Source organism: Podarcis tiliguerta (assembly GCF_965153285.1).
Source record: "Podarcis tiliguerta genome assembly, chromosome: 1".
Taxonomy (NCBI): domain Eukaryota; kingdom Metazoa; phylum Chordata; class Lepidosauria; order Squamata; family Lacertidae; genus Podarcis; species Podarcis tiliguerta.
The window spans coordinates 83,188,807-83,214,688 of NC_139534.1; the positions used below are offsets into that span (position 1 = coordinate 83,188,807).

At 40.6% G+C, this 25,882-nt stretch overlaps 1 protein-coding gene across 1 annotated transcript in view; it reads left to right on the plus strand.

The window, feature by feature from the left end:
- Window positions 1–25,882, plus strand: part of HSD17B12 (hydroxysteroid 17-beta dehydrogenase 12) — a 52,759-nt gene that overhangs the window by 1,262 nt on the left and 25,615 nt on the right. The window contains exons 2-3 of the mRNA XM_083440904.1: window positions 19,230–19,276; window positions 21,245–21,320. Of these exons, the coding sequence (XP_083297030.1) occupies window positions 19,230–19,276; window positions 21,245–21,320 (123 nt within the window). The remainder of the gene's footprint in view (window positions 1–19,229; window positions 19,277–21,244; window positions 21,321–25,882) is intronic.

Sequence of the window (25,882 nt, forward strand, 5' to 3'; positions counted from 1 at the left end):
ATTAAATTAATGTAAGACATCTTGAGCTTACTAGAATAGTTTTATCCTGTGCTTGGATCCCTTAAGGGTTAGGATGCTTATGGTATACTGAGGTTATCTTATATGTACCCCAATTTTCTACAATTGAGAGTTACCTGACATAGCTTACAAGATTTTTTAAAAGGAGAAGCAATAATAAAGTCAAAGCTTCAGAAATGGAAATTTAAAGCAGAATTAAAAGAACATAAAGCAGGAACTTTTCAGAGCTTTTGTATAATGTAAAGGATCTCGTTAGGAACCAAGTAAAAAAATCAGAGTTATGCTTTTGTTTGATTGCTCTGCAACTGACCTGTATGAGTTTTTGAAACATGCTCTCTTTTATGTTAATGTAATCAATAGATTTAATTCTTGGCCCTAGTGAACTGCCAGTGTATGCATCTTAGGGTCATGAATAATGTAGATTCCCCCCCCCCCTTAAGAAATTAAAAAGCCATGTAGAATTGCTTTTATTAAACCAGCTTCTGTGCTTGTCAGTATATGCCAGCTAGTAGCTCTTGATTTATTTTGAATTCTTCACCAATAGTACCTTTGAAATTTAATTAATCCTATGTCTCCGTCCCATTCTCTGAACTATGCACAGATTCATCTCCTGCAATAGCTAAAATAGCATCCTCTGTGAGGCAAATAGGCATTACTTGTTTAACTCTGCCACATTTGCTTCTAGTAACAACTCCAAGTGCCCTTGATATACACTTTTGTGGGCATATTTTGCTCTGATTCATTTAAGATATTGCTAGCCTTGTCTTTCTTGCTCGTCTATAGTACTCTTGTGATACACTTTTGTATTATGGGCAGGTTATTCTGTAGTGCTGACACATCAATCCTGCTGGCAGTACTGACTGTTGTGTAGTGGCCTGGGGTAGTTTATATTGTGATTTTATGGGGTTTTGGGTGCCATAAATTAAGTGCTATAATTTAATCAATGCTTTGCTGCATTTAGCTGTGTAAAAATACAGGCCAGCCTGATAATGGCCGATTTGTTAAGCAAACAAAGGCAGGGAATATGAGCCATTAACAGAGACTCTCTGTGCAGGACAGCAAATGGGTGGAGCTCCACTCTGAGCTGTGGGTAGTTAGCAGAAGACATTGCCAGGGTTTTTAGAAGGGAGTTTCAGGATTGCAGTGGGAAATGATGTAAACTGAGGGGAAATAGTTGTAAGTTGCAGCAGGCTGGTGAAAGTGGGGAGAGAGCACAATGGGGGCAGACAGTGTGAATCCAAGGCTGCAGAAATGGAAGAAATGAAACCCTCTTGGAGTGTAATCCTGGAAGCCCCTACATCTTAGGTTTACGTTGTACATACAGTATATATAAATAAACCATGTATCCTAAAGACACCACAGTCTCTACTGTGCCTTATTTCCAAAAGGAAACACAAACCCTGGGTAAGTGCCTGACCCCTGAAACCTGGCCTTGCTGTGGAGATTGGGGTGGTGTGCAACAGTAAGATAAGAGGTGAAGTTTTACTGGCACTGGGAATTTCAGTATGCAACCCCATGCTCTTTGTGCAGTGATGCATGCATTACGACCATACTCGTTAACTGAAATTCTTGTTTTGTCCCAGAGTGTATCTTTGCCAAGTATCACTTGTGGAAGATATAGAAGTTTCATATTCCAAAAGAATCATTCCAAAATGGTTGATACGGCCATTGTGTAAAATACAAAAGGAACAAGAACCCTAACTTCACACCACTCTCCACAACTCTTTGCCCCTCTCTGTATCCCATAATATTCATTCTTGTCTTTCTGCAGTAGTACATATTTTGCATCCCTATCTTTCCCCTTTTTTCTTGTCTCTTTCTCATCTCCACCCCATCTTTATTTCTTCTGAGTTCTGTAGCTGGAGTTTCACAAGTAGTTTTCATTATTAATTAGTAATTCTCACTGTCTAGATCAGATTAGTCAGGTTCCAACAGACTGGAAAAACTAGTTCTAACTCCATCAGATCCTTCTAAATTCATGGTAAGAAGCAGTGACAGAATGTACTATAGATAAGCTCCCATCCCTTCATCCCCCAATACTGGGAAACCTGTTTGGCCTGCAGATTTGCAGAGAGAGAGAGAGATAGGAAAAGGCTATGTATGGCTGAAGCTGCACATAATTAGGAAGAGGACAATGGTCTGCGCTTGGGCCTTACCTTGAACGGGCTTGTGCTAATGTAATGTTTTTGTTTTCATACAGTAAAAGGTCCAAATAAAAATATTTTTTACATACTCATTTTTTTTCATAGATAATGTTTTGGGAACACAAGCATGTTGTGTGCTAAAAATTTTAAACAGTTCACAATATAACAGTGTCATGTTAATTGTCTTAATACAAATCTAGGAATCAGATGAACCACTTTTTAATCCATTCTTAAAAATTTAAATATAAGTTTCTGAGGAAAAAAACATGCAACTTGATGGCTGAGTATAGGCATACTAATTTAATTTTATAATCAGTTCCATTGGGCAGCTTCCAAGACTTTCCAACTTCTGCAATCAAATTACATAATATTTTCCCATTAGTTCTTTTCTGCCACACCAAAACAACCTTTATCCTGATATCACTGACCTGATAATTCTATCAGCCTATCAGATAATGTGTGGATGTGCCTGTCTACCTAGGAGATTACATCTTGTGAAAACTGCATACTCTTGATCAGTTGTTCCCAAATCCCAACCCCCTCTTTAAAAATGCTTAGGGAATTGGCAGAGCACTCTATGCTCTTTTTTTTTTTTTTTTTTGCCTTTTATAGCAGTGGTAATGCACTGTGCTACATGCCTTAAGATTTAATTTTTTTGTTTTTTTGCTTTTTATATATTACACTCTATTTTATTGTAGTACAATTTGAATTCCACAGAATTCTGTAGAATTCAAATTGTAAGCATGTTGTGGACCACACAAACAAAGCTGATGGTCTGTGGACCACAGTTTGGGAACCCCCAGTTTAGGTAAGTGATTATCAGAGAGTACTGAAACATGGACATATTGTCCATGTGCTTAAGAGATACGCTACAGACATTACTTCTGGACTTTGCTCATGCTGTTGACAGTCCACAAGCTGCTTCTCACTTTCTCAAATAATGTGACATGTTTAGTGCCTTAGGCAAATTGCTCATTCTACACATGTAGCCACATACTTGAGATTATAGTTGAGAGCAACCTAGAGTAAAACAGAGCACTTTTCCAAGTTAACCAAGGGTGGTATTTAACTAAGGTTTACGCCGAGTAAATCCAGAGAAATTAATCAACCTATTTTTGTCACTTTCATTTTTATGAGTCTTCTCTGCATAAAGAATAGCTGAATACCACCTTTAGTTTCTTTACCTCCTTACTACTAGCCTGCTGTATGTAAAAGTAACATCCAGTGATGTCCACCAGTTTGCCCAGCAGATCTTCTGTCTTCTATTGTCCCTTCCTGAACAGATTTTAGGGGCACATGGGGGCGTGGAGAGGAAGACAAAGCCCAGATGTGCAGGTGGATGTCTGCTTGCATTATGGTTTGATCTTGCTCGTATCGGCCACTAAAGGTCCTTGGGGTTATATTTACATTAACAAAAAACATCAGGCAACTATATTAAAATTAAAACTTGTAAGAATTACTTCAGCCAGAGATATCCTATCCACATACCTCTCCCATTATTTAAGATAGAGACATAAAACCATCTTTGTTTCCAATAACATTGTAGTTTGTCCATATAGTCCATATAGGTAAGCCAAAATTCCACTCCTTTAATACATGCTTTGAGGTGGTTCCAATTTACTGTGTGTTGAAACACAGCTAGTTTGGAAACTTGTACCTGTACCTGTCTTCCAGAAAAGTACCTCTCAGTTTTAAAATTCGGGAACTGGACATGTTAATCCAGATAAAATCTTACTAGCCTGGAATAAACAATCTCGTTTTCCTCTGCACAGCTGTCTCTTGTTACTCAGTCAGGAGTGCTGGACAGCACAAAGCCATTGTGAAGAAGTTGTTAGAGTGCTGAGCTAGGACCTGGGAGGCCAGGATTCAGGTCCCTACTCAGCTTTGAAGCCTACTGGGTAAGACTTTGGGCTAGTCATTGTCTTTCAGCCTAACATACCTCACAAGGTTATTGTGAGGATAAAATAGAGAGGGGAAGAAGTGTTTCCTCTTCGTTAGCTCTTTGGGAATAAAAGGTGGGCTATAAATGTAATAATAAATAAAATCCCCAATTTGTCTACACCCATGCACAAAATACACAAATAGTGCACCTCTAGGAGATATTCATGCCACAGCATAAGGCAGAGGTCTCCAACCTTTTCAGTCCACAACTCCCTTAACCATCTACTGTACACTCTTTCTGTGGCACCCCTGTGGGGCTCAGGAACCCAGTTATGTCACCCCTTGCCTGCAGAGTTGGCTTCCTCTCACCTTTTTGCAAACACCCTCCCTTGTGGAGTGTTCCCTCAGCCTCCTCTCCTCTCCTCTCCCCTCTCCTTGGGAGTCCTGCTGCTGCCCCTGGTCTCTGAGCTGCCCCACTCCCCGCCCCAAAGAAAGGTGGTTCTCAGAGACACCTTTTAGTCTGCAGAGTTTACAGCCAGGGCTGTAATAATAAGCTGTGCAAGCCTTTGGGAGGCAGAGACATGAGAGAGCATCAGAGGAGGGAGGGAAGAAAAGAGGGACAGAGGTAAGTGTTGCCCGTGGTACCCCTGACCATCATTCAAGGCACCCCAGGGTGCCATGGCACACTGATTGAAAACCACTGGCATAAGTCATCTGTTGTTCCAGTCTCGCCATAGCAATTGTCACATGCTGCTGGGCCAGAATATGAAATATGGCCTGAATAGATGAAGCTTTTATGGGTGGTTGTACATGGAAATACCCTTTCAAGGCAAAATATGCTTTCAGTGAGGTTTATAACATGGGAAAGAAGTCCTGTGAGGAAAGGTTGAAGAAGGAGCTGGGTATGTTTTGTATGGAAAAGGGTGGGATGGGGAGAGAAAGTATAAAGGTAAAGGGACCCCTGACCATTAGGTCCAGTCGTGGCCGACTCTGGGTTTGCGGTGCTCATCTTGCTTTATTGGCCGAGGGAGCCGGTGTACAGCTTCTGGGTCATGTGGCCAGCATGACTAAGCCACTTCTGGCGAACCAGAACAGCGCACGGAAACGGTGTTTACCTTCCCACCGGAGTGGTACCTATTTATCTACTTGCACTTTTGACGTGCTTTTGAACTGCTAGGTTGGCAGGAGCAGGGTGAGCAACAGGAGCACACCCTGTCACGGGGATTCGAACCACCGACCTTCTGTTTGGCAAGTCCTAGGCTCTGTGGTTTAATCCACAGCGCCACCCATATCCCTAGGAGAGAGTATGTTGTTGTTTAGTCGTTTAGTTGTGTCCGAATCTTCATGACCCCATGGACCAGAGCACGCCAGGCACTCCTGTCTTCCACTGCCTCCTGCAGTTTGGTCAAACTCGTGCTGGTAGCTTCGAGAACACTGTCCAACCATCTCGTCCTCTGTCGTCCCCTTCTCCTTGTGCCCTCCATCTTTCCCAGCATCAGGGTCTTTTCCAGGGAGTCTTCTCTTCTCATGAGGTGGCCAAAGTATTGGAGCCTCAGCTTCACGATCTGTCCTTCCAGTGAGCACTCAGGGCTGATTTCCTTCAGAATGGAGAGGTGTGATCTTCTAGCAGTCCATGGGACTCTCAAGAGTCTCCTCCAGCACCATAATTCAAAAGCATCAATTCTTCGGCGATCAGCCTTCTTTATGGTCCAGCTCTCACTTCCATACATCACTACTGGGAAAACCATAGCTTTAACTATACGGACCTATAAGGAGACAGTATAGCCCTCTTCAAATACCTGAATGGCTGTGATGTAGAAGGCAAATACCCCCCCCCCCCCCCTGTCCAGACAGGGAGTCTGGAGTAACCTCTCTGTTGCCATCCTTGTAGAACTTATTCTCACATATTCTGTTCTTTACATAGGTGGGGTAGTAGAGCAGCTGAGAGAATAATGGAGGATTCTGCAATTAGTTAAAATATTTGTTACAAGCCTAAGTATTAGTTTTGTAATGTTTTTCTTACGAAGCTTATATTGCAAGAACTTAGCACTATTTCCTCTGACTTGTGCAATCTATAAATATATATTGGAAATGGAATTTTATTCTTCATATTAGAACTTAAAAAATAACAAACTTATAAAAACAAGTGTTAGGGTTGCCAAGTTGTACCTATACAGTGGTACCTTGGGTTACATACACTTCAGGTTACATACACTTCGGGTTACAGACTCCGCTAACCAAGAGATAGTACCTCGGGTTAAGAACTTTGCTTCAGGATGAGAACAGAAATCATGCTCCAGCGGCAGCGGGAGGCCCCATTAGCTAAAGTGGTGCTTCAGGTTAAGAACAGTTTCAGGTTAAGAACGGACCTCCAGAACGAAGTAAGTACTTAACCCGAGGTACCACTGTATCTTGAAAAATCCAGAAGCAGCAAGAAAGTTGCAGCTGCTGTGGCACGTTGTGTCTTTATTAATCACTTTGCCCTGTATCTTTTGTAGGAATCAGAAGTTGAGTGTCTTCCCCCCTACCCCAAAAAAGAAACACATGGTGAGCAAGGGGACTGGTTGCAATATAGGCACAATCCATGTGAACTCTCCCTTATAACCTAATGGTATGGGATCAGTTGAGTGCACAAGACCCCACATAGTGCAAATCCTGGATGTGGTTCTTTGTGAAAATGCTGGAAGAAGCCACACAGATACAACTGAGATAGAGATGTAGGATGGACCAGCAGGCCTGACACTTCCATGTTTCACAGTGCCAGTGAATTTTCCCAGATGCCTTTCACCCTCATCCACACACACACTTTTTGTTTGATAGTTATTAATAATCAATACTTACAATATTATTCTGCTCTTCCATTGGAGTCTTTTAAGAGTGGCTTAGCACTTAAGAGGATAAAAGCATAAAACCAGATAATTAAGGGCTGCTTCGGCATAATCTAAGTAAACAAAAACAAACAAACAAAATCAGAAAAACGCAAAACAAAAAATTTGGGTTAATTTAAGCTATTTGCCTTGCAGTGAAAACACATCATAATTGAGGACAGTCAGATCTCCCTGGGGAAGAACATTCCTCAGTAGGTATGCACAGCAGACGCTCCCCTTTGTGATCACCACTCACCTCAGAAGGCAGGGAGAAGCCTCAAATGGCCTACAGAGATGGCGTTTAGATTGGCAAGTTCATGTGAGGGAGGCAGTCCTCCAAGTATCTGGATCTTAAGCCATTTGAGGCTTTAAATATGAGAACCAGCTCGTTGACTTCTGTCTGTAAATGGAATAGTAACCAGTGAAGTTTCATAGTTTTGAGAAGGATTCCATTTGATGAATCCCAGTTAGAAATCTAGCTGCTGTTTGTTGTTCCAGTTGAAGTTCCCTTGTAGTCTTCAAATGCACACTGGCTCATTATAGTAGTCTAAATGGATTGCCACTAGTACATGAATAACTGGCAAAACTTTCTCTATGGGGTTGGAACTAGTGCAACAGCTGTTGTTGGTAGAACATAATTTCAATGACAGAATCCACTTGGGCTTCTACAGATGGGGCCAGCTCTAACAGCACCCTCAAGCTCCAGCCAGACCCTTAGAGGAGAGCAAGTAGGAAAAATAGTTATCCTATTTATTGCACAAGTGCAGGGTCCCCAAACTAAGGCCCGCGGGCCAGATAAGGCCCGAGGGACTCGTTAATCTGGCACTGCGCTGCGTGGCTTCCCACTTCCGGGTCAGAGGAGCACCAGAAATAGCTTGTGCGCATGTGCAAGCGTTATTTGCGCATGCGCTGCGTGGCTTCCCACTTCCGGGCCAGAGGAGTACTGGAAATAGCTTGTGCGCATGTGCAAGTGTTATTTGCGCATGCGCAAGCGTTATTTCCGGTGCACATCCAGGTCGGAGGAGGCCTGTGCACAAGCTGTTTCTGGTGCTTCTCCGACCCGGAAGTGCTCCAGAAATAGCGTATGGGCACGCACTCCTCCGGTCCACCGTGCGTTCGGCGCTGGAGACACCAGCCCGAGGCACTGTAAGTTTGCTGACTCCTACATAAGTGTTCTGTAAGGATTGGTAGTTCATCATGTACGGTACCATCCTTTCTGGGGGTATTTGGCCCCCTTTGAAACCTGCAAGGCAGATTCCATGCTTTCCATTGTGCTGCTAAAGAAAGGAGGGGAGACAATGAAGGAAGGGATGCAGGGACCTACTTCAACACTTAAATTTCAGTCCTTGGACCACCTAGTGAACTTGTACTTACTGGTTTTTCCCCCCTTTTATTAAGAATCTTGGACAGCTTTTTAAAAATAAAAACAGAAACCATCCATTCTGGTTTTGCTGGGACAGACCTGACTTGATATTTGGCACATGCAAAAGTGAGCAAATTGTTGCTCAGCTCCTTCTTTAGTCAGAAGGAAGTTTCTTGGTGAAGTTAGAAGTGTTTTACCTTTACATTGCATGTTCTCGTAATTGTTGTTGCCCTTTTCTTAACCAGAAGAAACAATGATTTTTTTAAGCTGTCCAGTAAATGCAGATCTGATGCATATAAGCCATACAATTAACAGAGATCCTGTGCAAATTTTAAAGCATGTAAAATGTTGAGTTATATGCAGTTGCTTCTTACTTAACTGTTCAAGTAAACCCCTCTGGCAGTTTTCTAAAGGAACTTGAAGAGTGAGTAATGTAATGAAGAAGTTGCTTCATGGTCATGTTTGTTGGGAAAACATTTTGGTTTGAAATTGATTGTGCCTTTGAGAGTGTTTTAGCTGTAGAATGAAGTTTTTTATATATTGCTACACAGCATCCTCTGTTGGCTAACTTGTGAATCGACCTCCCTATTTTTATGCCTACAACTGTAGCATTCCTTTAAAAATACAGCATTCTCTTCAGTTATGTAATTACTGTACTGCCAAACAGTTCAACACAACATTGAAGGCTGGTATGTGTACATTGAAGGCTGGTACATTAGAGGTTCCTCTAATGGAGGAACCTCTGCTGAACGATGTTGATGCATTAGTTTAAAATGTATTGTAATAAACATCTATGCTGCTCCTTGATTGTGTTTCCACTGGTGTCCCAACTAAATTAACCCTATTTGGCTCGTATATAATTTCAGATTTACTCAGATCTTCCTTGACGGAGAGTCAGGCACTCCACCTATAGAAGGAAATACTTTGGGTGGGGTAGCTTTCTTTGTTAAGAGTTATTGCACATGCAGGCAAAGATATCAACAAAGTTCTCCTGAGGCAGGCTCATAGAAGACCATCTCAAGCAAGAAGCAAGCTTTCAAATCCCTGAGTCCTCTTAGAGCTTGGTTTTTGATCTGAGTTGGAAAGCATTCCCAACTATTCCTGTTCATCCCTTAATATCTGTGAAATGCCTCCCAAAGTGGTTTACAACCATATTAAATTTCCCATTAAAAATATCATCAAACCATTGACATTTAAAACATCCACGGTCCATCCAAATATAAAGCAGCATACCATAAAAGAAAAGAAATAATATAACAATGTAAAAACACAGCATACAACTTACAGATCCCAAAGGCCATGGTAAAAGAAATCTTAAGCCCTGTTTGAAATTAATGAAGGATAGGGCTTGGGTGATACCACTTGGATTTAATTCTGAAAATGTCCTCTTGCATGTTTGTGCTAACCTAATTATTTTTGCACTCCCCAGCTAGTTTGGGGCAAGGAGATAGGGGTTAGCCATTTTAGCAGTGGGTGGCAGAGTCAGCAGGGCACCTCAGCCAGTTGCCACCAGAATGACAAGCCCTCCACACAGATGCAGGTATTGGTGCTCTTATGTGTGGGGAATATGTTGCATGATTTTGTTGAGACTTTGGTTTTCTAGCAGCTTTTGGAGTCAACAGTTAGTGGGTTGGTAACAAGCCAAGTTAAATGGAGTACTTGAGAAAGTCTGCTTGGAGATAAGGAAGCCTAGCAACAGGTGGTGATTGACTAAGTTCTTCCGTATAAGCAGAATGACAAAGCAGTTTTCTTGTTGGAGTATTGGAGTGCTGAAGTTTGGAAAGAAGTTTGAGTACCTCGGGTTAAGAACTTTGCTTCAGGATGTGAACAGAAATTGTCCGGCGGCAGCAGCAGCAGGAGGCCCCATTAGCTAAAGTGGTACCTCAGGTTAAGAACAGTTTCAGGTTAAGAACGGACCTCCGGAACGAATTAAGTACTTAACCCGAGGTATCGCTGAAGGAACAGGTTACCCAAACCTGACTATCTAGTAGTTACCCAAACCGGGCCCCCAAACTTCCCAAATTCTTTCCTCAGGGATTCATTAGCTAAAATGCATTAGCTTCACCACTGTATATGGTAACTTGTACAAAGCTGTGCTTTACTCTGCTGTATATAATAAAGCTAACTAAAAATCAAGTTACTAGTCAAGCAAGTTCCATTCCTGTTTCGTTGTCCTAGAATTGTACGATTTGGCAGCTGGTAGCTAGAGTTTTGGTTGAGATCCATCAACAGATTTTGCTGTCTAGTTTTCTGTATTTTGGCCTGTTATGTTTGTTAGTTCATGAAATCAGATGTAGTCAGTTTGAACTGTTTCTTGTATAGAAAGGAAAATTCAGTGTCTTATGTTATCTTCCGCCATAACTTGGACTACTTCATACCTTGTATACATGAGAAATACTCTCGTGTAGGCAATAAAATGCAGTTTATTGATTATTATTACTGCAGGGCCTGCAAGACAGAGCTGTTCCACCAGGCCTTTGGCCAAGGCACAGTCTGACCCACCCCCCTCTGTAATCTTCATAGAACTCTAACCCGATGGTTGCCATTAATTTGATTCTGAATTGATTCTAGAATATATTTTAATTAATTGACTGCGATTTTATGTACACTGTGCTATTTTTATCTGTTGTTAGCCGCTCTTTGGCTGGGGAGGGCGGGATACAAATAAAAAATTATTATTATTATTATTACATATGAAGCTGTTCTATTATCACACCATTGGTCCATTTAGTCCAAGATTGTCTATTTTTGAATGTCAGCAGCTCTTTGGGATCTTGGACAGAGGTCTCTTCCATCACCTATTTATTACCTGATCTTTTCAGTGAAGATTTGGGATTTGAACCTCAAACCTGGTTGATGCAAAGCATTTGCTCTAGCACTCCTCATGCTTGTAGATAACTGTATGTGGTAAACAACACATAGGGTTATGCATTGCTTCCTTTCCTATACAGAAATTTGATGTGCACATTCTTTAAGCTCCGGAAGCTATGTTTAAGCCAATTTAAGGGTTGCTTTCCCCACATTTCTGCTGTGGATCTTTTTTATCTTTTGGCACACCTTTCCTGCATGCTTTCAAACATGCAGCGTGAACCTCTGGAACTCATGATTGAGTAGGGCTCCTAATAGCGTATTTATAGTGTATTCGCTGACATGTGAATGTCTGTACAGAAAGGACACTGAATTGTGGAAACAGGGAAATAGATCTCTCTTTTAACTTGTGAGGGAGACTGAATTATTGGTGTTGGGACACAACATATATTGTGTTTAACTTCTTCAGTAAACTGAACATTGTGAATGACCAGTCTTTGTATTCAGTTGCACCTTTCATCATCTTATGCTGTCACATGAATGTGCTGTGTTCCCGGTGAGCAGTGGGACTCAACTGCTTGTTTGGTGAATAGGTGTGACTGAACCCCAAAGGGGAGAAATGCCATGTGACAAGGACATGCTCAAAATCCATGTGTTCTTATCTGGGGTGAGGGATTGCTATGGTGCTGAGCATAGCATTCTGATGCCTATATAGTGTCCTTTTTGTTCTTTCAGGGGAAATAAGATACATCAAACAAACTGTAACAGAAATGCTTAAAGAAGCTGGATAGTTACACTTCTGTAACTATTCTGTAACTAAAACAGCCTTCCTATTAATGCTCAGTATTGAATAGTATTTTAAGAAAGCATTTTGGCTTCCTTCATGGCATTTCGAAACAAAAGTAACTTACACTTAGCCACAAATGAACAATTGCAGAACTTCCTCCAAGAAAGTCTCAGATAAATCAAATAAGTATTTATTTATCCTAATGGTTAAGTTCAGACATAATGGCAAACCATGGTGTAGAAGCCTAGGCTAAATAGACTTTTATGTTCTCTATCTGGTGTTCTGCAGTTTCCCCATCCTGGTTTGCTATTAGGTTCATGATGGCAAATGGTGGTTTGCTGTGAACCAAGAGTGGAGAGAATCGTATCATGTGAGGGTAGGAGAAAGTATGAGAGGCCAGTGCTCATTCCAGGCTTTTTTCATAATGCCAATGGGTTGTTGGAATGGTACTAAGGAGATCTGACTTCAGATCTCGCTTAGCCATGTAGCTCGCTAGATGTTCATTGTCTAATCCCTACCTTTCACACAGGTGTACATCACAAGTGACATCAGGTGTGGGGCAGGTTTGGGGAAATTAACATGTGGGCAAAACTGAGACCCGGGCTGGGCCAAATTTGACCCCCTGGCCAGAATTTCCCCACCCCTGATAAAAATAATGCGAGAGGGTAGAAATGTGAACCAAAATGAAGACATGTTAAATGTAAATATAATGTTTAGCATTTCACCATATTGAAATTTATATTTGATGAATATGCAAAGCAAATATATATATCAAGCAAAATGTGTGTGTGTGTGTCCAAGATGGAAGAGGAAATAAAACATGGAAATTTTAGTTTTCCCATTTTAGATTTCCCATTCCCAATCAGCTTTAGTGTATCTCCTTTCTGACACCATAGTATAAAATAGAGAGGTGGCAAGTCATCTTTTAACGGGCTTATGTACTTTCTTATAAGGTGCTATAAGGCAGCTTTTCGGAAAGACTTTATGGATGTTACATCATTTTAGCTAAGAATAGATGTTGTGATGTGTAAAATGGCTTACTTGCATCCCAAATAGACATGATAGACAAAAAAATTTTTCATGGAGGTTGCAATAGGCTACATTATATCTTAATTTTTAAATAATGAGAGCATTCTGTCATGAGTTGCAGATATTAAAAATTAAGGACATTGATCTGTTGCCTACAGTGTAAAGAGGAATATTCCTTTACAGAAATGGGCATTTCTGCAGTCTACAAATTTGAAAGAAAATGCACATCATAAATCTAGATTTCTGTATGTTCCTCTTTCTTGCAAATAGAATGTTTTCAATAACCATTTCCCCTCTTCCTGCATTGTGAAATGGTGGCAGCATATCAGCAAGGAATTGCATTGGTATTCTAGAAGCATTGCCAAACCAGACAGGTCTGCAGCACACTGGTCTATTTTTAGACTTTAGGTTGCCATTTTTATCCTGTAAAAATATTCATCAGTGTCTGGGTGACAGGCCATCAGTTTTTGTAAATGTGGTAGAGACCACATTTCCCCTTCTACCTATCTTCTCTGTTTTATGCTTTGCAGTGTGTAGTTTGGAGTAGGGGGAGGTGGTTACTTTGGATTTCAATTCATGCATTAAACTCCTCAGTTCACAGATCTTTAACGTCATGCACTTCATTCATCTTTTTCTATACGCAGCTGCTTACGCATCTCTGCTTATTGTCTATTATGGCTGAACTGTTATAGTGCACAAAAGTAAGCGCGCTGGAGGGGAATTAATGGATTTAGATGCCTTTCTATAATTTCCAATCTAGTCTCTCTCCTGACATTCTTCAACTGCAGCCACAAAGCACTAAATTTAAAACCACATTGGTACTGTGGGTAAGGTATTCTTTTTTTCTCAGAGCAAATACAGTAATATGGGGAGATTCTCCTGAGATCAATATGGGTTGGTGGGTTGTATTAGATTGGTTGTGCTTCAGCAATGAGTCCCAAGTTCCAGTTCCTGTTTCGGAATGAAAATTCTCAGTAGCCTTGAGCAAGTCATGCCCTCATTTTTTAAGTTATTACAATCTTATTGACCTAATACACAAGTTGATTGTGCAGTTTAATGTACAGTGGTGCCCTGCAAGACGAATGCCTCGCAAGACGGAAAACCCGCTAGACGAAAGGGTTTTCCGTTTTGGAGGTGCTTCGCAAAACGAATTTGCTATGGGCTTGCTTCACAAGACGAAAATGTCTTGCGAGTTCCTGCGGGGGTTTTTCCCCTCCCCCCCCCCCTTTCCCCAAGCCGCTAAGCCGCTTATCAGCTGATCCGCTAAGGCCGCTAATAGCGCTAATCCGCTAATGGGCTTGCTTCGCTAGACGAAAAAAACCACAAGACGAAGAGACTCGCGGAACGGATTCTTTTCGTCTTGCGAGGCACCGCTGTATACTTAGCATTGCAGAAAGATGTTTTCAGAGTGACTGATAACAATGTTCAGGGTATCCTTTGAGGAGATCTGCAACCAACAAAGGCAAGGTAGTCAAGACACACCTGATGCTTGTTTTGTGGTTTCTATCCCTTCTCTGACAAAGGGCAGACAAAAAGTTATGTAGCATGTAATGTAGCTTGTAGAGCAATAGATCAGTCTTCATTTTTCCTCAAAAACCATACAAACAGATGTACATTGAAATGTATAGGTAGGTTGATTGAACCCCAACTCTAAGAACAGTGGGCAGTAATTTATAGAAATGTATTTTAATCACTTGCTGGATAAATGTAACTTAATAAATGAACATAATTGAGAGATGAGGTGACTTGCATTTTTATAGGCTTGTTACCTTGGCACACTGGAGTTTTACAATGGCCGGTCGTAGATACTGTGTCAGAAATTCTCCAATCTAGTCATGTTGCATGTTAAATATAACCCTAACCCCATTTGTATAGTACTAAAGAACATCCTTAATACTTGTGTGTTCGTACTCATCTCATCATTTTGCATTTTTGCAGTATATTGTGACACGCAGTTAGAAAGACAATGCAACACTTGGGTACTGAACAAAGAATTGTAATAGTTGTAATACTTGGGAGTTGAACATGGGTACAGGCAGTTGTAATTACCATAACTGGTGAACTCAGTCAAATTCAAAGACTTAGTTCTGAATGTTTTTTAAAAAATCTATTTACTTCCTATGCAAAACTAAAAAAGAATCTATTTAACTTCCTTTTGTTCATTTCTTGCCTTCGTGACATGGAATCTCCAAATAAAATGTTTCCTGGCTCATGCCAGAGTGATGCAGTAGCAAAAACAAACAAAACCAACTAATGCTAGTTTAGGCCACATCAACAGAAGTATAGTGTCCAGATCAAGGGATATAATAGTACTGCTCTATTCTGTCAAACTCCCCCTAAAGTACTGCTTTCAGTTCCTGGGAACCACAGTTAAGAAAGATATTGACAAGCTGTAACGTGTGCAGAGGTGGTCAACCAAGATGATCAAGGGTCTGGAAAACAAGCCATATGAGGAATGGTTGAGGGAGTTGGGTATGTTTAGCCAGGAGAAGAGAAGACTGAGAGGAGATATAATAGCCAAATATATAAAGGGCTATCACATGGAAGATGAAGTAAGCTTGTGTTCTCCTGCTCTGGAGGGTAGGACTCAAACCAACGGCTTCAAGTTACAGTGGTACCTCTGGTTAAGAACTTAATTCGTTCTGGAGGTCCATTCCAAACCTGAAACTGTTCTTAACCTGAAGCACCACTTTAGCTAACAGGGCCTCCTGCTGCCGCCGCCGCACGATTTCTGTTCTCATGCTGAAGCAAAGTTCTTAACAAAGTACTATTTCTGGGTTAGCGGAGTCTGTAACCTGAAGCGTCTGTAACCCTTGGTACCACTGTACAAGAAAGGAGATTCCAACTAAACATCCGTAAGAATTTTCTGACAGTAAGAGCTTTTCAACAGTGGACCAGACTCCCTCGGAAGGTGGTGGACTCTTCTTCCTTGGAGGTTTTTAAGCAGAGGTTGGATGACCATCTGTCATGGATGCTTTAGTTGAGATTCCTGCATTGTAGGGGGATTAGATGACCTTTGTGTCCCTTCCAATTCTACAATTCTCTGATCTTTCACCAAGGGACGAGTGTACATAAGAACCTCAGAGAAGCTCAGCTGGTTCAAATTAAAGACCAATCTCATTCAGCATCCTTTTCACCCTCTGGCCAATCAGGTGCCTGTGGAAAGCCTGTAAGCAGGACATGAGGATTACAGCATTAGCCCTCACTTTTTCTCCAGCAACTGGTCTTCAGAAGTATACTGCCTCAAATAATTGAGGTAGTAGCTGTAGATGACCAGTAGCCATGGATCCATGAATATGTTTAAACCCCTTTTAGAGCCCTCCAAGTTGGTGGTCATCACCTCATCTTGTGGTGGCAAATTCCACTCCTTAACACTGCTTTCTTATTCTTTCCATAATTGACACCCTTGGGAGGCTGTGGACTCTCCTTCATTAGAGGTTTTTAAGCAGAAGTTGGATGGCCATCTGCCATGGATGCTCTGGTTGAGATTCTTTCATTGCAGGGGATTGGATTAGATGACCCTCAGGATCTCTTCCAACTCTACGACTCTAACCCACAGCACTCCAACATGATTGTACATATTCTATCATTGTTCATTTTTAAAAAAACTGTGCTCCGAATCCGATGAAAAGTGAGCGTAAGGGTTCTTTTGCAAAGTTTCTCATGCCAAGAGTCCCCTTTCATTATAGTTCCCAGTGCCCCAACCCACACTATTCTAGACAGTTCCTGAACCTTCAGTGGCTTGCCACAAGATCTGACTTCCACATATTATCATGCCTATACTCTATCATATGAAATGCACTGTGGGTGCCAAAGAGAAGTGAGAATATGCAAAATCTGAACATTTGTGGTTGCAATTTGAGTGAGAAATAGGAGGTTTAGAAGCACACATTTGTCTCATTTTCTGCACCAGATTTTCCGTTCCGTAAATGTATTGTGTTGCTGCTGTCTTATTAACTTGCAGAGTCTGCATGCTTATCTTCTTTGTTCTTGTTAAAATATGAGCTGGCATGTGTTAGACTGCATTAGTGTTCACTTCTAGGGACTTCAGTGCCTTCTAAATTTGGCATTGCTAAGCTGGTGCCCTGTTTGCTTGAATCAATTGGGGTAGCTATTTTTAGCAACAAAGGGGAATTGAAATAGCAATTTTCTTTCCATGCAATAGATCCCAAGAGGAATACTGATGCAAACTCTCTGTCATTGCATATACTCGCCCCTCCTCAAAAACCCTCAGACAAAAGGCAGCTGTCACGGTTTGCGGCAGTATTAATCTTTAATCAATTGAGTGTTTTCTGCATTCAGGTGTTCTGAGGGGAAAACGGGTCATGAGGAGAACCTGTCTGGAATAACTAAGCATTCTCTTTGGTGGGTAACGGCAGGGAATAGGCAGAGCAGCTAAAAATAGTATTTGCTTCAAGTGTTCCTCCAGTCTATTTTTGATACTTGATTTTGATAAGGTTGATTGGGCTCTTACTAAAAATAAGTTTCTTCCAGGCTAGCAACACATGCACACACACACACATAGTAAAATGTTTTTAACTAACACAAACTAAAATTTTTTAGTGGGCTGCAGATAATCTTGGAAGAAAGTGTTGGTCAGACGCCAGTGTTTATATAATCTCTATTAAATGAGAGATTATTTGATGCCAACCAGGACTTGTCTCTGTTCTTTCCAGTTTTTGTTGTGTTGAAGGGCTAGTATGACTTGTTTGCCTTTCACAAGCTTCTTGTAATGTAGTGGAGATAGCAGCAGGTCCCCCCCCCCCCGTTTTACATAATTCACACCTATTCAGTGTTACCATTTTCTGTTACATGCCTTGATTTGGAAGACTGTTTTGTTGTTGTTGTTTAGTCGTTCAGTCGTGTCCGACTCTTCGTGACCCCATGGACCAGAGCACGCCAGGCACTCCTGTCTTCCACTGCCTCCCGCAGTTTGGTCAGACTCATGTTTGTAGCTTCGAGAACACTGTCTAACCATCTCGTCCTCTGTCGTCCCCTTCTCCTTGTGCCCTCCATCTTTCCCAGCATCAGGGTCTTTTCCAGGGAGTCTTCTCTTCTCATGAGGTGGCCAAAGTATTGGAGCCTCAGCTTCACAATCTGTCCTTCCAGTGAGCACTCAGGGCTGATTTCCTTAAGAATGGATGCGTTTGATCTTCTTGCAGTCCATGGGACTCTCAAGAGTCTCCTCCAGCACCATAATTCAAAAGCGTCAATTCTTCGGTGATCAGCCTTCTTTATGGTCCAGCTCTCACTTCCATATATCACTACTGGGAAAACCATAGCTTTTACTATACGGACCTTTGTTGGCAAGGTGATGTCTCTACTTTTTAAAATGCTGTCTAGGTTTGTCACTGCTTTCCTCCCAAGAAGCAGGCGTCTCTTAATTTCGTGGCTGCTGTCACTGTTTTGTTAACTCCTGCTAAAATATAGATTTTCATTAAGTAATATTGGAATATTACTTGCAGCTACTTATAACTGTGAAGAGAAATGCTGATTTCCCACATTTGCAACATAATCTGTTAGTTATCTATTTATTAGCAGTTATTTCACAAGAAAGTGAGTGGAAGTAATGTTGAAATTTTGATTACATGTAAAACCATGTGACTTCTGCAAGACTACTGCTATTCTTCCAACTCTAGATTTATCAATTTTTCCAGAAATCTTGCCCTGCATTTTTCTTCACATATTATAAAAGAGTTCACCCTCTTAATCCCAAAACGAAACGTCACTTAGAGTTTTCTGTCTACTTCTCCATCTGGGGAATAGAGGGCAGGGTGTGGATTCAAATATATAGCTGGAACAGCCTCACCCTGAATAAAGCAGCACTGATAATTTTCATGAAAGCGGTTTGCCCAAGACTACTCTGCAGTCTTCATGTTTGAGTGGTGACATAGCTGAATTGCTTCTATCAAATACTGTCTTATTTATTCTTACATCACTCTCCTTTGTGCTGTTTTCTTCCTGTTCAATACTATAAAAATACTAATTTATTCACAGTAGTCTTGAATCCTAATCCGAAGGAGGCAAGCATTATTTTTCAGATGAAGAAATGCTGAATCAGTATAATGCTTGGATTGAAGGAGCGAATTGGAGGTGCCATTACAACATAACAAGTAAAATTAACGTTATGTGTTGTAAAGCTTTCATTAATTGTTCATAAGACATACATGCTAAATTGGATTTGAATTGATAGACAACATTAAAAAAAAATCCTAAGTCAACTTTTCCAGAAAACTTATATCACTTCTAGAAGACGAAGAATTTATGGCATTATGACATAAGCTTTGGAAACACACTAACATCTCTGTTCTTCCGCCTTTCATGTTTTATAGTTATCACGGGAGCTACTGATGGAATTGGAAAGGCATATGCAGAAGAGGTAAGTTGTGATTCATGTAACATATTGTACCTTTGTGCATTTTGACATGCATACAACAAATTGGAGTCTGTATCCTGTGCTGTATGTATGTCATGTTCTTGTTTTGCCTGAATGATAAGGCAAATTGTTGTTTAACAGGGATAATGTGGCAAAATATCACCTGCATGGAAACTGTTTTGTAACAGAGCTAACTTAGCACGGTAGTCTAACAATCTAAATGAATTCTGAGATGGCTCTGGTGCATGTTACAGTATCCGTTATTCTGGTCAGATGTGTATTATAGTTCATTACAGTGCTACTCTTCTATAAAACAAAAGGTGCCACAACTCACTATGAACTCCCCCCTTGTTCTCTTATAATGACAAAGGTGTCCACCTGAGAGGTACCAGAACTGAGTTCTGGTGAATTCTGGCTGAAAAAAGCCCTGATTATATACAGTGGTACCTCGCAAGACGAATGCCTCGGAAGACGAAAAACTAGCAAGACGAAAGAGTTTTCCATTTTCTGAGTTGCTTCACAAGACGGATTTCCCTATTTCCGGATTTTCCCTATGGGTGCCTTTATTTTAAAGCCGCCAATGCATTCCTATGGGAAACCGTCAATACACAGCGGTGCTTCGCAAGACGAAAAAACTCGTAGAATGAAAAAACTCGCAGAACGAATTAATTTCGTCTTGCGAGGCACCACTGTATAATGTGCATTATAGTTTGCTCTACGAAGACTCCTGCCTTGTTGTCTGGCTATCATATGAATACAGTGGATGCTTGGGTTGCGAACATGATCCGTATGGGATGCACATTCGCAACCCGCATCTGTGCACACGTGGGTTGCAATTCGGTGCTTATGCGCAAAGCGCAATTTAGCGCTTCTGCGCATGCACGACCGCCGAAACCCGGAAGTAACCCGTTTCAGTACTTCCGGGTTTCGGCGGTCCACAACCTGAAAAAACGCAACCTGAAGCACTTGTAACCCGAGGTATGACTGTGTATGATTCCACCCATATTTGCAAGACGAGCATATTGCATAAAGCGAAAGAAAAAAAGAACTTTGATCCTTAAAACATGACCCATTAACAGTTTGACATCCTTTCCAATGTCTTCATTTGTGCTAGGCACAGTGTCTGCTTACACATAGTACTTTGGATTCAGTGTTAAGGTTTGGCAGCCAAGTCAGGTAATATTTGTACCTCTGGATACCTAAAACCTGATCTGAGGATTAATGCCTGTGTTTACACTAGGAGTGGAGAACCTCTGGCCCAATGGCCACATTTGACTAAGCACTGGTCCCAGTTTGGCCCCCAAGGCCGATCTGATATATGTGATGTCAGATGTGGGGCAGGTAGAGATGCAGAAGGATCTGCTGCACCACCAGGTTCCCTGTGGAACTCATGTTGGAGTTCCCTAATCCCAGCAGAAGGTAGGCTTGAAGTCACTATCAACTGATAGGTAGTAATTTCAAGCCTGCTGATCAGCAGCAATTCGAAGCACTAAGGAGGGTTCTTTGTAAAAAGTTCTAACAGTTGACACCTGATGTCACTATGACATCAGGTGGGTTGGTAGATGGGTGGCCCTTCCAACCTGACCAGTTTGGTCCTTGTGAGATAAGGATTTGCTCCATTGGCCAGTTCAGTTTCCCTATCCTGGCTCACATTCACAAGTGGTCTGGTTAGATCAGTGGATTGGTGTCTTTGACGAGATCTAGCTCAGTGTCCATCTTAATTATGAATCTTTGCTCAGTTACCATAGATTACTAATTTCCTACTCTTTATGTCAAATCTATACTTGTAATTCCTTTTTTCTGTTATTTGTTAATCCAATTTGAGCCAAATACTTCCTCCTGATGGAGAGGAGATATCTTTAGATCTAATTCTGTAATTGAATTTCTTGTATAAATAGTGGTGTTGATCAATAAAATGCTACCATAGAGTTGTAACTGGCACTCTTAGACTTTTGCCCTTATTTTTTTCAGTTAGCAAGGCGTGGAATGAAGGTGGTTCTTATCAGCAGATCTCAGGAAAAATTGGATCAGGTTGCCAAGGAAATAAGTAAGTAGTTTTCTGGTCTTTTCTCAACTAGATTATTGAGAGCTAAAACAAGGGATGATGGGATTCAACCAATGAGCCTCATCAGCAAAGGTCCTATTCATGGCTTCCCTGCCTTTCATCTGCCCCTCCAGATGTTGCTGAACTCAACTATTATGGTCAATGGGATTATGGGAGTTAAAGGTTAAGCAACATTTGAAAGCTAGGAGGTTAGTCAGCATTTACATCGGGTGGATCCAGTAGACATCGTGCAAGCACAAGCTTCCAAAAAGCCTTTTCACAGCTCAGGTCCTCTTATGAAGTAAAAACTGGTTAAAGCAGAGAGTAGATATAAATTGACAGTTCTCCCAGTGGAGTTCTATAATGCAGGGTTGGCAGTTCTGGACACCACACCTCAAAAATTATATTGTGGAGCTGGAAAAAATGTAGAAAGGGGCAACAATAGGGGGCTGGAGCAATTCCCCTATGAAGAAAGGCTTCAGCGTTTTAATTGAAAGAAAGAGAGCACATGATAGAGGTGAATAAGATTCATTGAAAATATAGTTTTGCATTTAAAGCTGCCCATTTGTGGATGGACATTAGAACCAGTAGAAGGTCCTACTGGAAAATTTAAGAATTGAACAGTATTGCACCTGTATATATTTTTCATCAGTTTTCGCATGTACACGTCAGAAGTGCTCTGCTTTTATTCCTTCTCCATAAATAAGCCAAAACCTAAAAGCACAGTAAAAATACCATGTAATCATCATTGTAAGTAGCTGAGAATGAATATAAGTTACGGTCTCCCCTAGAATGTAGTTGGCAGGAGACCAGTGCCAGAAATAAGGTGGTAGAAAATATTAGCTAGTTTATGGCAGGTTAAGTTTATTTCCAAAATTATATTCAAAACATACTTGACACACCACCAGGAAACACTTTTACTCTGCAGGAATAATCAGTTTGCCAGCTTTAATAAAACAGCAGTTAAATAAAGGTTAAATAGCAGTGTTAAAACGATCAAATACTCAAATCACACATACTGTTATATATACTATGATCAACACGTTTTCTAGAACTACCAAGAACCTGGGTGCTTGGAATCCCCCCCTCCCCGATTTATAACCATTCTAAATTTTAAAAAAATACCCAAGCAGTGTACAAAATACAATAGAAAACATAATGCAAACCATAAAACAAAGTTAAAAACATAAATTGACAAGAATTAAAAGCTTCTGAAATAGAATAAACTAATTAGCATGTTGTTGAGTTTGGAAGTAGTTGTTGATTTCTTTGTAAAAACAAAAAAACCGAAAACGATATTGGAAGATGGTGTTCCCAGCACCTGGCATTCAGAGGCATACTATGTCTGACAGTAGGAGGAGAACATAGCCAGTCTGGCTACTAGCTATTGATAGCCTTAGCCTTCATGAATTTGTCTACTTTCTTTTTAACCATCCAAGTTGGTGATCATCATTATTTCTTGTGGGAGTGAATTCCAGAATTTAACTTATGTGTTCCGTGAAGAACAGCTTTTCTTTTGTCTGTTTTGAATCTTCCAATATTTGTTTTCTTTGGATGTCCAGAAATTCTTACATCTTATCCTACAGCTATTCAGGGAAGACCGGCTTGAATTCTCTGTGATAATATATTATGTGTATAATATATATTTATAATAGGAAATGGGGGACCCACGCTTGATAATTCTGGGCAGAAGGTGAAAAGGGATGCATTCACATCAAATTCATATCACGAGAGCTTTTTGAAACAGAGCGGGGAAAGTTGTTAAAGAGCTTAAGTATTGTTGTACTGTGTATTTTGGGTCTATGGACCGCACTCAAGCTCTGTGTGTGTGTGTTTCAAATATATAAGCATTAATATCTATGAGCTGGCCAACCTTTAAAAACAACAACCCAGAATAAGAGTTTTACAATTCTGGAATACTATAAACAGGTTTGGGGATGGAGAACTCTGTTTTACAAGCAGCAATGTCTACATTTATGAAAGATCTGAAACCATCATTGTGGCCTATTGATGCTAGAAAGCTTTGTAGCCACCCTTTCCCCTCTGCCGTGTACTATTTCCATGGTGAGAGGTGGTGGCTGAAATAGAGAAAGGCCCTGCTGGCAGATTTTTTTAAACAAAAAAATCTACTCTGAGTAGATTAGTATTTTATTTCACATCAAAATTGTATAAATTTGGGTTCAGGGAGAAATTTTCTGTCATGTTTGCAAGTGATAGAATAGAAATAGGAGATGTCTTGTAGTTCGTGCTTTTCCTAAATTGTGTGAACCATCAAGAGTACGCAATTTCTTGAAAAATATGATGAGACCTCACACTTTATTGATACATACCCCATATCTTGTTTAAGTCTTAACAACAGTAGAAACCAATAAAACAATGAAATCAAGTAACAAAACAGATTGGAGATGATGAACAGAACAGAATCAGACAAAATATTACAAAACAACATTAGTATAATTATAGTGGTGGTAACAAATCTGTTTAATGTGGTATTACTTAAGAGTTCAACATGTTTAGTAAAGGGAACTTAGTTTGCATTGGGTCTGTCGTTGTAGTAAATATATCCCCTAAGTCTTATTAAGTGCTAGTAAATGGGTGCACATTTATTCATACCATAGTTTGAATTTTTATTATAAAAAGAGCTTGTCTAGCTACTAATGGACATTTTCAACAACTGTTGCTATAAGTAATGATGATTTTAAAATGCAGTGTTCGAATAAAGTATCCAGGTTTAAAACTGAGTTTAGCAATCCACTAGATTGTATATATGGTGCAATCTGTGCAGGAACCTCTGGGCAGGTGTTTGCCTTTCAACAAGGCTAAAAATAGCATTCATTACCATAAGCATGAGGAACACACTCAGACATGAGCAGCATCACGATAACCTTGTGGGAGAACTTGGAAATGAACACAGTATTTTTCTTTCCAGTGCCAAATCATTCAAACTGGTGTAAACTACTTGAATGAAATTAATTTTCACACCTGTCAAAATCAAGGTTTTTGCCATGTTTTCAGTGGATTGAAGGGAGGGTGATTCCTTCTCTCTGCTTACCCCATTCCATGTCTGTAGAACTGAAGCAGTTGTATCCTATCAGGTATGATAAAACACAGCATAATACATATGTGGTGCTATTGAGTTTTTAAAGAGTTGCTATTCTAGGAGTATATTTGCTGGAGTGGGTGTTGGATTGGACAGAGGCGTACCTACGCTTAGGCCTCTCAACTTTCCGCTGGCTCTTGCCCACAGAGTGACACCTTTGTCACATGACTGGTGGAGCTCCCTGCTCCAGCTACTGAGTGGATGGTGCTGTGGTCTAAACCACTGGGCATGCTGATAGGAAGGTCAGCGGTTCAAATCCCCATGACGGAGTGAGTTCCATTGCTCTGTCCCAGCTTTTGCCAACCTAGCAATTCAAAAGCACACCAGTGCAAGTAGATAAATAGGAATATGTTAAATCCTGAGCAGACCCAATGTCCATTGTGTAGCTCCTTTGGGCTGATCATCCCAGTAAATGATATGAAATATTTGTTTCTCTCACTCAACTTGGCAACTTTCCTCACTGCAGTACATGTGGGATTTTTTAACCAAGCCATTGATAAATTGTGCATTCATGGCAGAAACAGCTATGTAGCAGTGCATATTAATGTTACTCTTTTTCTAAATCCTGGATTATTTCTAAATCTTCGGTTATTACTTTTGCTAGCAGTAAAAACCTCAAGTATTTCATAACAAAGAAAGGAGAATGGGTAGTGTCCATTGATATATTTATCTGCAAATACCCTGACCGCAAGATTTCAAACGTGAATGTGTAGTGATAGAGCAGATGTTGCTAAAAATAGCAAGCCTCCACCTCCCTTCACAGAGATGTTGAACTTGATTTTCTTCTGACGTGATCACAAGACCACTGCTGCAGTAGGGACTTAATGCTATTTACGTCGTTATTTTGCATAGCAGCATATCCCTGGGGATTTATAAACAATGCAGCTGTTCTGAAAGATGAAGTAGGAAGCAAACAGTTGCATCTGCCATTAGGGATATTAGGAGGGGGAGGGGGAAGCAAGCAACGGAATACAATTAGGCTCACAAGTCTGCATGAATGCATAAGCAATTGTTTGTCTCGGGAAAAAGCTAGGAATGACTTTGTCCTTTAAACTCTCAACTATTTTTATGAATTACTTGAAGTATTTTACCTTACCAGTGTCTGTTAAAAAAATCACTTAGAATGAAGTAATGTGTAGGGTTATTGCATCTTTTATGATTTTATAATAATATGAATTCCATTCAACAGTTTGCATAACTGATCTACCACTGCCCCCATGTGCCTCTAAAAAACCCCTTTGGAGTTGAGTGGTGGGGGAAATTGGAGGGGGAAAGACCATGGAGGCACTGAAGGCAAGAACAGTGAGTTTGTTGGGAGAGAGAGTGGACAAGAAGAGTGCATAGTGATTAAAGGGGTGTTGCATGGTCTGTACAATGAGAGAGGTGGGTTATTTTATCAGCAGAGGTCTGGATCAAGGTGAAAAGACTGAAGTGAAAATGATAGAGAATAAGCTTGCGGTCAAAT